A 13,470-nucleotide genomic window follows, 5' to 3' on the forward strand; every position below is an offset into this window, starting at 1 on the left:
ATTATTCCACAATGTCGAGCCAGTCACGGAAAACGCCCGATCGCCATACGTCTTGGTGTTAGTTTTAGACAATGCTAAGTACTTCATGGAGGCAGATCTCAATGAGCGAGAATAGTTTCTGTAACTAAGCATATCCGTAATGTATGATGGCGCTAAGTTATTAAGTCCCTTATAAACTAATAGCAAAATCTTGAAAATCATTATAAAATTAACAGGCAACAAGTAAAGACTCTGAAGCACAGGCGTAATGTGATCATACTTCCTAGTTAACATGTATAATTATTTCCGTAGAGTCATTGTTGAGATGCTTTCTGATTTTATTAATGTTTCTTAGATGAAACTGAGCTGATTTACATAATTTTATAATTGTGTAATGCCTACGGCATCCCACGCAAATAGCTGCTGCGTAGATTGTGCTGACAAAACCACACACATAAAATCGTGATGTTAATCTTTATTTCATTTCCTTTTCCATCCAGCTGATTTAAACATTTTTTTCACTGTTGGTGCATGACTTATCAGCGCCGGCGTCGGCCCCAGCTACCTCCAGAAGGCTTCCAACCGCCTCCACCCACCGGTCTCCAGCCACCACCACCTCCCCCTCCCACAGGTCTCCAACCTCCGCCGCCTCCTGGACGCCAGCCACCACCTCCACCGTTGCCACCACCCCCACCGTTGCCACCACCCCCACCACTGCAATAGGAATTCTTTTCGAATCTACCCTTGGCGACATTTCTCCTGAAATTGTTCATTATGTTTCCAGCAGGACGATAGCGACCCACAACGTAAGTGCAACCATTGCTCGTAGCTTTTCCTATCCCGAGCTCGATACTCTGCTTCCACACAATCTGGGTGAAGTGTCCTGTGCCGTATCCCCAACCAGGATTATTAAAATTGAACTTGCACACTTCTTTATACCTGAGGGAGGAAAGAGCAATGGATTAGACATTATCAATTCATCAGTTCAGCTGGGGATATTTTTACGCGACACATCATTTTGTCTTAAGTGTTCACTTTGTCCGCTGGAACTAAAGAATACCAGCATAATGAAAAGCAGGGAAATGGAATTGAAAAGCGGTTCAATACCTATACACCTTATTCCGAAATGGCCGCTGATTTATGCGGATACATATTGGCCCTTGTTGCCTCGTTCAAGATAAAATATTCTTTGGAATTTAAGCTTAAGAACGAGGCATCAAGGGCTTATTTGAATAAAAACAAAAGAATATTTTAATGGCGGCCATTTTGGAATAAGGTGTATTGAGAACAATCGGCTTTGGGTTTGAGTTAGGACTGAGATTACTGTTTATTTCGAGGTTCAGGTGTAGGATGCGACATTTATCGCCAGTTATTTGAACAGATGCGATTTTACCCAGAGGAGACGCGTAAAGAGAACACCTCGTGACGTTGTTCATGCAGCAAGTGTCCAGAAATGCACATAATTAGATGCACATGGATTTTAGTAAGCGTCACAAAGTGTCTCCTTGCTCTCCTCCCCAACTTCAACATCAGTCGGGAATACAGACAATCCACTTCACGAAAGAGTTGCCAAGTAAAGAAAAGCAGCTGCATTGACCTCTGGACATTGGATTGGGCAAACCCAGTCGACGTCTGCGTTTAGTTTGTTTGTTTTCTTTTTACTGGGTTGCCTCATGGCAAACCCAGTCGAGGTCTGCGTTTAGTTTGTTTGTTTTCTTTTTTTTTTTTTTTAGTTTTTTTTTTTTTTTTTTTTCCGTGTCGGTAAAAGTCTTGCCTGTCACTCCCCTGGTAAGTGGTGTCTTTGTGGATAGAGCGTTCTGCGAGTATTTTTACTGGGTTGCCTATGGGCAAACCCAGTCGAGGTCTGCGTTTAGTTTGTTTGTTTTCTTTTTTTTTACTGGGTTGCCTTATAAGGCAAACCCAGTCGAGGTCTTCGTTTAGTTTGTTTGTTTTCTTTTTTTTAGTTTTTTTTTTTTTCCGTGTCGGTAAAAGTCTTGCCTGTCACTCCCCTGGTAAGTGGTGTCTTTGTGGATAGAGCGTTCTGCGAGTATTTTTACTGGGTTGCTTATGGGCAAACCCAGTCGAGGTCTGCGTTTAGTTTGTTTGTTTTCTTTTTTTTTACTGGGTTGCCTTATAAGGCAAACCCAGTCGAGGTCTTCGTTTAGTTTGTTTGTTTTCTTTTTTTTAGTTTTTTTTTTCCGTGTCGGTAAAAGTCTTGCCTGTCACTTCCCTGGTAAGTGGTGTCTTTGTGTATAGAGCCTTCTGGGCGTATTTTCTTAGGATCGAGAGGGTAGTGGAACTGCGTAGATTTCTCTGGTGGGCACAGTAGAATCATTAACTTAGCCTGCAATGGCGTCGAAAGTCATGCAACGCGAATGGCGTTTTAGTGGATCCTTAAACAAAATATACCCTTATGGAGCTCAATAATGGAAAGTCAGTTGGATAAACTAGGCATGAATCTCAAAAGCGACGAGTACTGGACCTCGACAACAATCTATCGCCCGTCGAGACGAAATCAAAGTGAGCAGTATTTACCTGAAGTACATGGTAATTTGACACAATTGAGTTTCTTGTCTTCACGCACGCAATCAAATAGGAAGAGGTTTTCGCCTCTAAGAGCAAATATGTTGTTTGTTTCAATAAAATTTTCGCTGGAAAAGGATTCTGTGGTATTTTCTGCCTTTGTGAATTATAATATCATGTTGTGTATTGAATTTTCGAGCTGAAGGTTGAAATGTGATATGGGAGAAGTTTTTTAGTATTGCTCTGTAAGCAGGAAGGGTTCACAGGCCTGTTGGAAGCGTGCTAGAGTTTCAACAAAATGAGCCCAAAATCAGTGAAAACTTGTGACGCAGATGAATAATAAAGTAGCTGCTATTTCCAAAATGATGGAATTACCTGGTGATAAATAACGTCGTACGCGTCTTGGAGAGTAAATTTTGACTTTGCATAAATAAGAGTTGGGCGATTGTGATCTTTGTTTTGACTTCGCTCATTTCATTGTCAAACTTTATAACACTTGACAGAAAAAGAAACTTACAAAAACCCGCTATCTTGCCATCATTTGACACAGATGCTTCACTGTTTGGCGAGTAAACATACAGCGGTAACTTAATCACGGCGCCCGCTGAATTCCGGCCATGTCACTTTCGATTTTGCAATTTACTTGAACGTAGCAAAAATCTCCCAAAATGTTTGTCGCTGATCGTAACTTTTTATATTCTATATTCACGGTTCAAAATTAATGTTGTTTTGATGTCGTAAATATTTTATTCTCGATCGACCGTCCGGGAAACTTCCTTCTGCTCTTTCTGAAAACTGTGTATCAATAGTTATTTGCTTTTTCATCAATATTTGTTTTGCATAAAGCAAGCTAACAAGATCTGTACCTTGCTGAGTTCGCATTTGTTAGAGTTAGTAGTATTTTCGGTCCGATGCTTCTGTTTTATGAGGGTAATGTTGTCTTGGTCTCCCATCCAAACACTAACCCCGCCCGGCAGGGCTTAACTTCAGTGAACTTTAGTATTAGAAAGCTATCAGATGCTCAGAGGGCACACTTGTGGTGAACAGAAGTTGTGTTATCAACATGTCAGCCCAGAAGCTTCTCCTTTATTTGTTGTTCTTCAGAGACTGGAATGCTGTATTTCAACACCACACAATTCAGTGCCTTCTGATTTTCTGTAGCACGTACCACAGGCAACCCAGTGTATGCTTCACAGAAGCATCTCGTTTTCTTTTTTTCTTTTTTTCTTTTTTTTTTTTTTTCCGTGTCGGTAAAAGTCTTGCCTGTCACTCCCCTGGTAAGTGGTGTCTTTGTGTATAGAGCCTTCTGGGCGTATTTTCTTAGGATCGAGAGGGTAGTGGAACTGCGTAGATTTCTCTGGTGGGCACAGTAGAATCATTAACTTAGCCTGCAATGGCGTCGAAAGTCATGTAACGCGAATGGCGTTTTAGTGGATCCTTAAACAAAATATACCCTTATGGAGCTCAATAATGGAAAGTCAGTTGGATAAACTAGGCATGAATCTCAAAAGCGACGTGTACTGGACTTCGACAACAATCTATCGCCCGTCGAGACGAAATCAAAGTGAGCAGTATTTACCTGAAGTACATGGTAATTTGACACAATTGAGTTTCTTGTCTTCACGCACGCAATCAAATAGGAAGAGGTTTTCGCCTCTAAGAGCAAATATGTTGTTTGTTTCAATAAAATTTTCCCTGGAAAAGGATTCTGTGGTATTTTCTGCCTTTATGAATTATAATATCATGTTGTGTATTGAATTTTCGAGCTTAAGGTTCAAATGTGATATGGGAGAAGTTTTTTAGTATTGCTCTGTAAGCAGGAAGGGTTCACAGGCCTGTTGGAAGCGTGCTTGAGTTTCAACAAAATGAGGCCCAAAATCAGTAAAAACTTGAGATGAATAATAAAGTAGCCGCTATTTCCAAAATGATGGAATTACCTGGTGATAAATAACGTCGTACGCGTCTTGGAGAGTAAATTTTGACTTTGCATAAACAAGAGTTGGGCGATTGTGATCTTTGTTTTGACTTCGCTCATTTCATTGTCAAACTTTATGACACTTGACAGAAAAAGAAACTTACAAAAACCCGGTATCTTGCAATCATTTGACACAGATGCTTCACTGTTTGGCGAGTAAACATGCCGCGGTAACTTAATCACAGCGCCCGCAGAATTCCGGCCATGTCACTTTCGATTTTGCAATTTACTTGAACGTAGCAAAAATCTCCCAAAATGTTTGTCGGTGATCGTAACTTTTTATATTCTATATTCACGGTTCAAAATTAATGTTGTTTTCATGTCGTAAATATTTTATTCTCGATCGACCGTCCGGGAAACTTCCTTCTTCTCTTTCTGAAAACTGTGTATCAATATTTATTTGCTTTTTTATCAATATTTGTTTTGCATAAAGCAAGCTAACAGAATCTGTACCTTGCTGAGTTCGCATTTGTTAGCGTTAATAGTATTTTCGGTCAGATGTTTCTGTTTTTATGAGGGGTTTATTGTTTTGGTCTCCCATCCCAACACTAACCCCGCTAAACAGGGCTTGACTTCAGTGAAGTTTAGTATTACAAAGTTTTCGGATGCTCATAGGGCACACTTGTGGTGAAAACAAGTTGTGAGGGAACTTGAAAATTATCAACATGTCAGCCCAGAAGCCAATGTTTCTCGCCTCTCTTTTATTTGTTATTCTTCAGAGACTGGAATGCTGTAGTTCAATACCACCGTCACAATTCAGTGCCTTCTGATTTTCTGTAGCACGTACCACAGGCAAGCCAGTGTATGCTTCACAGAAGCATCTAGTTCTACTAAAAAATCAGGGATTTTCTTCAAGGGTTTGTGAGGTCATGTATGCATTTTTCTTTTATTGTTGAAGTGGTAAAGTAATTTCATGTCAGTAGTGACACGATCAAGCCGTTTTCTCCGTGAATACCGTAATATATCCCACTGTTGTTCTATAGTTTAGTGCTAATGAAGATGTCGTATGGCGCAAACAGTAGGGAGGTTAAGCAGGAACGTTGGAAATGCCGCAAAACATTAGGTCCAATAAGCAAAAACAATACTCACCGGGGCGTCTTAATATAGTTTTTGTATATTTCTTTGCCTTTCAAATCCTGACAAAGACGGCAAATGACACAACTTGAAGTTAACTGGAGGACGTTTCCTCTCGACGACACAGTTAAAATCAATATGGTTCAACAATTTCTCACGCAACCAACAATTAACTATAAGATCATTATTGTGATTTTTATCTACACGACTCACTTTATCTTCGAAACAATAAAATTTTTGTGAAGATATCTATAGTTGTTCGGGCCCGAACCCGATGCGGGAGATCTTCACGAGCCGCTTTGCGACTGGACTTGTAGTGCACCGACCCTACCCGGACATTTTGATGTGTTATTATTATGGGATGTCTGAACATATGCTTCGCGCTCCAAATAAAATTTTCCTAAACTGGAGTTTTCGCAATGTAGTTCAAGTTATTGTTCCTGTTATCATCTAGTGGAGTCGTTTGCAGTTCGAACATAACAGGAAACACTGGGAATTTCCGGGAAAATATTCAAGCGATTTTGCGTGATACTTGTATCTACTGTAGCTCTACATATCGTACTGGCTTTGAAGCCATGAGTTCTTGCAGGCTTTGTTTTAATAAAGTGGTTCAAGGTCAAATGGAAATACCACGGATGTCGTTTCTAAGATAAAACACCAAAACACCTAGTATCCCATCTTGTAGCTTAACGAAACAAAGTGTCTATCCTTTATCGTACTCGGAGATCACGTGATCAATGAGTCTACTCAAGAGGAATCTGACATCTATCTACCCTTACCAAGGATTACGTGATCTGGTCTGGGACACAGCTTGGTTAAAGGATCACAACTCTGAGAAAGCTGTAGTCCAAGCGATAACTTGAACGATCCTTCGATTAGTTTGCTATGCCGCTGTCATGCGTCGTGAAATGGTGGTAAACCTACTCCATCTGCTGTTACCGAATGGTTTTGAAACAGAAAAAATTATGATCTTACCACATCTCAACAGCTTGCTGTGCCGACAGTTCACGTCCGCACGCCATAGCAAGGTTTTCGCCCTGACCCGGTCTCTGGCTGGAGCTGGAGTGCTGAAGGCTTCCCCTTCCTGCCAAATGCTTAGCGTAAGCCGTTGCCTGTCGTGTCATAGAATAATCCAGCGACATATCTGGTGCATCGTGAATCCTGCGATACTTGTTATGTGCCACTAAGCCATCTTCTTCGAAAGACCCTAAATAAAAGCAAAACGAGGAAAGTTATGTCATCCGTACCGAGAGCCACGTTGACAAAACTAGTGATCATAACGTGGAATTGTAGACCAAATGCAAAAATGGCCGCCAGTAAATTATCCTTTTTTATTATGCAAAATAAACACGGATGAAATACAAAGTGAGCTTTCGCGCGAAAACATGATATCTTCACACGATGACATGTTATCTTCACACGCGAAAAGATAACTGTTGCCATGGTTACTTATAAACACGTGCATTAGATGCCTTTCGTGAAATGATTTAGTATTTCATTGGTGTTTATGTAATAAATATAATATTAAATGGCCTCTTGGAGATACGAAATTTCTCTTCTCGTATTGTATTGAAAAATATTTCAAGCTTTCGCAGCGCTCACTCGTGAAATATTTTTCAACACTCGAAGAGAAATTTCGTATCTCCGGGAGGCCATGTAATATCCTCTATATCTTCGTGCATATAAGCCTGACTAGCCACGTTTTACAGCCAAGCTTCTTTCAATTTTTCACGTGTCAACGAGGCCAGTAAGGCCAATTGACACAAATACAAAAGAATAATTTATTGGTGGCCATTTTTTCATTCGGTCAATGTTGCGCGCTTTCCACGTGTATTGTGGGAAACAAGGTTGGCGTTGTGCTTTGTGCAATCGCTTTCCTGCCTGGGTTCGATTCCCAGACTCAACTCCATATCTCATGAATATCTGCCAGTGGGTTAACAGTTCGTTCATTATAATTACCACCCTCCGTTGGGGCTTCCATGCCAAACTGAAATCATGTTTAATTTTATTCTACTTCTATTTTTTTTAGCTTTTCCCCGCCTTAATTGCTAGGCTAATAATCTAAGTTCCCTTCAGGGTCGACGTTTTTTTTTTTTCAGTTCAATTTATGGCCTGAGTAAAGATGAATAAAGTAAAAATGACTCTGTTTAACTTGTAGACCCAAAAGGTCCTTTAAATCATACAACTAAGCAAAGGCTCCAATGGAACTGGCACATATAATAGGCTTTATTCAGGGACGTAGCAGGCCCGGAAAAACTGAGGGGTCACAAAGATTATAAGCAACTTGTATTTCAAGGAAATGATTTCTTGGCTGATTTCGTCTATCTCCAAGTCGGGGTAACTGGAAACCAACTGCTTCAATAAACTCCTAGCCGCTCTCAGAACTCCTCTCTGGCATTTCTGTAGCGAAATACTTTTTTACTTTATATTACCCTAGGGCCTTACCTAGGATAAGAGCGACTTCTGATTGGATTTTCAGAGTTTTTGAGAGGACATTGCTCAGTTAAGATGATGTTCCAAAGACGAATCCAATGATGAAGAGAGGGTGGATGTTAAGACAATTTGACACATTTATATTTTTGTCACATTTCTCGTTTGCTGTAATTTTTTAACTGTTTCTTTCCGTAGTTTTGTATCACCGAATAAAAGAAGTAAAAATATGAAATGGGGAAATGATACTGTAATTGAAGTTTATCAGGAATGATTCTATCCGGAATAGTTGATATCTCCAAGTGTTGTTTCAAACTTCTGGAAGAAGAAATTCTATTTTCACCATTTTTTACCGACCTTGTTCCTAGAGCTTTTCACCGCCTAGACCCTCTCGGCGGGGAAAAGACCTGGGAATGAGGTTGCATTTTATACTTGTGTGTTTTTGCTTCTTGGGGGGGGGGGGGGGGGCGGCGTGGGGGGGCCCGGACGTCCCGGCCCCTCCCCTTGCCACGGCCCTGTTATTGGAAGCCATCTTGACGGGTAAGCAAACGTATCCGAAATAACCGTGTTTCTATGAGAATCGGCTCTAAAATGACTTGAGAAAACCTTCAAAATAGAAAAATTTGTGAATGGTAAAGTTCAGTTGCTAAGCAAAGGATTTTACTGACAAAATTTGAGGATCCTATACCTGCACCAGAATTTGTCCAGCGAAAAGTTAAATTTCCCTTATATTTGTCTGTATTTCTTCCGACAGACGCATGTCTGACTGAGCGTAAATTTCAAGCAATTATATGGCAACCAAAACCGTGATTAGGCCAATTAATCTAGAAAAAAATTCTTTCGATTGAATCTTACCGTAAGCCTTGTTTAGTACGCCTGAAAAAGAAAGCAAGAGCAGATTAATCTAACCATAAGTTTTTTTTACTTCAATTCAATCATTTCGGGAAAAGAAGGAAATAGATCACTAGAATATTGTCCATTGTTTCTTACTTTGAAATGACTAAAAAATTTAACATCATTTTAAATTGACTTATGCTCATAAAGCCAGTCCTAGTCCTTTCGAAAAAGTTCTTTTTTACAGCAATAACTCGACGTCAGTATGAATTTCGTTTTCTTGCCTGTTCGTCTGATAATCTGAATACCGTCTTAACTCATTTCTCCGATTCGCCGGTTCGGAATCAATTTGCAAGTTTTTAGTTCCCTTTCTCATCCAAAGCTGAATTCTCAGTTAACTAGGTCTTTTTGTCTTCCTTAAAAAAAGGCCTTTAGTTAAAATAGAGTTTTATAGTCTCACCAAAGATGCAATGTACCCAAAACAACAGAAGTGGGATACGAAAAGCCATACTCAGCACTGTTAAACTCAGTAACGCTGACTTCTCTGTGCTGGGTTTTATAGTCTGAGGAGAAGTTGATTTTTTGATCTTTTTGCAGTCGGCCCAGGTGGAAAGAAAGGTGTTCCAATATAATAAAGTCAAAGTAAATATCTCGCTTTCAGTATTCTTTGATTTACTCAGTTTAAAAAATAATCAATATTGTGAAATCAGTTCTGTTGCAGAAATTTCGTCTTCTACAGTAGGACTGCCGAAGGCATATCTTTATAAACACTTCTTGAAATGTCATCTGATAAAGATAAGATACTTACCAACGGATTTTTACACAGTAAGAAACTACAAATGTTTTACCGTTGCATCTTTAAAAAAAAGAGCGCTCAATGTTACTTAATTCGAAGTAGAAACTATTCCTTGCTAGCAGAGATCTCTTTTCTTTTTGCTCTCGCTGGGCTAATCAGCACAGCGAAAGCAAACGAAAAGCTAGAGATCTCCGATTGCAGGGAATAGAAACTATTGCCAGTAACCCAAAGTTTAACTTAGGTATCGCCGGATACCTCTGAAAAGAATTGAAAGAAATAATTTTGTGTTCTCATCGGTACCGAAATTCATAGCACTTGCAATTGTCAGAGGTAAGGTAAGTTAAATTTGTAGTTGTTTACTTTTTCAATGTCATAACTAAAGAGTCACGCGCCTTGTGAATATGAGTACATCAGCGATTGTTTGTGTACACTATGACATACATCTGTCAAGCTGTCAGTACAGATGAACAGCGGACCAAACCTTGTGCTACTGCCGATTCAGCACAGCCTTTCAATGAAAACAAACACAATCTACGGGCATTTAATGCCCCAAAATAGGTTTTTTTATTGGTGTAAGTTGTGTACGTTATTTTTCAGTTTTGTGTGAAATACTTGAGAAAGAAAAATTTGAAACTACAAGAAATGTCTGAAATGTGGCAAGTCAAACGAGATTGTTTACACCGCTGACCATCTGGCTCAGTGAGGGAGTTGAGAGTTCGATGGCCACGCCCACATTACTCGCCCTCAAGGGCTATTGCAATTCGACTTCACATATGGCGAGGTTACTGTATGTTTATACATCCTTTTGAAAGAGTTCCTTATATTTTATGTGGGCATTACCTCGTGATATTTAACTTGATGCTAGGATGAGGGGAACAGCGTGACCTCAATTAGTTTGTGAAATTGATAAGTTCAAGGAATAAAGATTAAATTTCAGCGTGTAAATGCATACAAGTATTCATTACACAGATGAAAAGTCTCTCAACATGCCATCAACCGGGTGATTTTCGCAACATGTTCATTTGCGACTCAAGTACACTGTTTTAAAGACTCCGCATCGGAAGAGTTAGTATAGTAATTGAAGGTCTCTCCTGAGTGTTGGCTACCATGTTACACTTAAATGTCATTTAAAACTGACCAACATGTTCAACATTTGGAGACTTGTGCTCATTTTTCTTGTCCCGGTGAGTTGGAACAATTGTTTTCGTCTCCAGCCTTTGTCAGGTGAATGAAAATTGGGTACCGAGGTGTAATGAGATCGCAATCATAACATTTCAAAACCAAGCAAAGTTCTCTTAGAATTTACCATAATGAACGAAATGCTATATATATGAAAGCCATCATATATTGCACATAGTTTCACTTGATCTCATACCCGCAGTGCAATATATGATGGATTTCACATGTATAGCATTTCGTTCATTAATTCACTCATCACGGGAACATGTGTACCCAGAAATGACCAGCTCCCAAAGTCAGTGGCTCCATACTAGCTCAGTTCGTTAGAGCGTCGCACCGGTATCGCGAGGTCACGGGTTCAAACCTCGTTGAAGTTCTGAATTTTTCAGGCTTCTCTACGCAATCGTAAATTGCGCTCACAACTGCGAGGCAACATAGTTTCACTTGTTACCATAAAGAGTTCACCTTTAACACATACGATATAGAAAACTGGTTTTTCGATGATTGTTAAGATGCTTATATGCACGCCTGTATACGAAAGACCCGTTTATTATGATCAGCTTTGTGACCATTACAGCGCCCGCCTTTGCTTGCGTAAGGCAGATGTTCTAAACATAAGGCTTTTATGACAAAGGTGTTTTGTCAATAGAAAGTGCTGCGTTTTACGGACCTCCCAGAATTATAATAAGCGTGTTTTCCTTTTACTGTAATACTTTGCACAAAGCTAAAGTTTTATACAATTTACTTTTCACTTTTACACTTTGTACCAAGAAAACCATTCATGGCTTGCAGAATGATAGTACATTGGGGAGGCGCGGTAGCCTCATGGTTAGTGTGCTCGACTCCGTGTTCGGGACCTGGCAGGGGACATTGCGTTGTGTTCTTGGGCAAGACACTACCCTCCCGGTGCCTTTCTCCAACCAGAGGAAATGCAAACCGGTGTAATTTAATGCTGGCGGCGAATTTAATGCTTGGGGTAGCCCTGCGATGGACTAGCATCCCATCCAGGGGGAGGGGGGTAGAAATACTCTTAGTCGCTTCATGCTACGGAAACCGGGGATAGGCTCCGGCGTGTTGGGCCACTTGGCTCGTAAGCAGACTAACTTTTTAAATCATTGGGGAAGAAAGTAGCTTCGCTACCTTTCTTTTCCTCAAGCTTCCCTTGCCTTTATTTTTTTGGCAATGTATTTGGCCGTGTTACATTGCTGGCTTCGTGACGCTATATCCAGAAACAAAAGTGTTTTAGGAGTCTCAAACCAGTTTCAACACTTCCAACAAACTGTACCATTTGGGAAGATTGAATCTACCCAATTCTTTCACGTAACGGCAAATGGTATGGTACCAAATTAAATGAAAAACCAATAATTGCTCAAGAAGATGCACTCATTAATGTGACGTGATAGGTTACAATGTCAACAAAAGAGCCATCTAAAATACCCTATATTTTGTCTTATATCTCGAGCAAAACGAACTCGGTTAACACCACTTTTACTGCTGAAAAGTGATCAGCAGGCTAAGATAAAACTCTCTGAACACTTAAAAAAATTCTCTGGAGCAGAATCATAGCCAGCCTCTTAACCAGAAAATTTTAACAGGAGCGCCTGGTTTTAAGGTGGCTATTGGTGTTTCATTCGGTAACATAACATTTGCTCAGTATTTTTACTCATAACATTTGCTGTTACGTGACATGTACAGTTGGGTAGATTCAATTCTTCCAAATAGTCCAGTTCGTTGATAGTGTTAAAACTGGCTTGAGTCTCTTAAGTGCACGCAATATTTTAAACCAATAATGTAAGTTGAATGTCACCATCAGCATCAGGCATCAAAATGCCTTGTCGAGTACTTGAAGAGATATGCTTGTTTCCTCCTGTTTACTCAACGTTCTCACATGAATTCTACAATTCCAGGAGCATTGCAGCAGCTGGGGCATATTATCGCTGAAACTCGTAAGCTACAAAAACCCAGAAAGCAGATTGTTTAATGGTGAATGCACCGATGCAAAACGCACCGATGCAAAACGCACACCCTCTTGGTGTAGTGTAAGTCCTTGCGAGAACTATTTCCAATTCTGTGTGACGTCATTGGGCTCTTTACAACCGTGTGATCTGGGTTCAAATGAGACGAAAGTGCTTGGCGACGATAACTTTCGGTTTCCTGGAAATGGTGAAAGCCTGGGTACTGATTTGTTCAATCCGTTAACTTATAACTTCTCGTTCTGGCAGGCAAGTATAAAATTTCTGGGCTACTTGTTAACATTGCCGCCGTTATGATGGTTACTCAAGCAGCAACGAAAGAAAAGCCTGAAAATTGAAGGCTCGGACGGGAATTGAACGATCTGGTCGTTAGCGCAGATCAAAAGATAATTCTATCTAGTTTAGAGTTCAACTACATGAGGGTCATGAAGGGGTAAGATGAGAGCTGGGACTGAAATGGGATTTCATCGCTGGGAACTGGGATTTTGTGACTGGGAATGAGAGATAGAGTCCTCGGTGTGAATGGGATTTGCATTATCAGAAGTCATCATCAGGTATTATTTCTGCTCAAAATTCCTTATATCAAATATTTTAACCGGTCTTCTTGCGTTCCTGGCCACTGCCATGTGAGAGTGAGGGCCTTCGTGATGCTAACAGACTTGTTTTTGAGCCTCAAAGCTCCCTACCTACAACATCCCTATACCTCT

General features: G+C 40.2%; 1 protein-coding gene across 1 annotated transcript; it reads right to left on the reverse strand.

Annotated features, from left to right (window-relative positions):
• Window positions 1-518: 518 nt before the first annotated feature.
• LOC138020941 (Golgi-associated plant pathogenesis-related protein 1-like) lies at window positions 519-9,359 on the reverse strand. Its single transcript, XM_068867829.1, has 4 exons — window positions 9,276-9,359; window positions 8,837-8,857; window positions 6,527-6,758; window positions 519-918 (listed from the first exon to the last, which is right to left on the reverse strand). Exons 1-4 carry the CDS (start codon window positions 9,322-9,324, stop codon window positions 519-521), a joined length of 702 nt encoding a protein of 233 aa, XP_068723930.1. The 5' UTR covers window positions 9,325-9,359.
• Between the last annotated feature and the right edge of the window lie 4,111 nt (window positions 9,360-13,470).

This window comes from Montipora capricornis, chromosome 10, assembly GCF_036669925.1.
Source record: "Montipora capricornis isolate CH-2021 chromosome 10, ASM3666992v2, whole genome shotgun sequence".
Classification (NCBI taxonomy): domain Eukaryota; kingdom Metazoa; phylum Cnidaria; class Anthozoa; order Scleractinia; family Acroporidae; genus Montipora; species Montipora capricornis.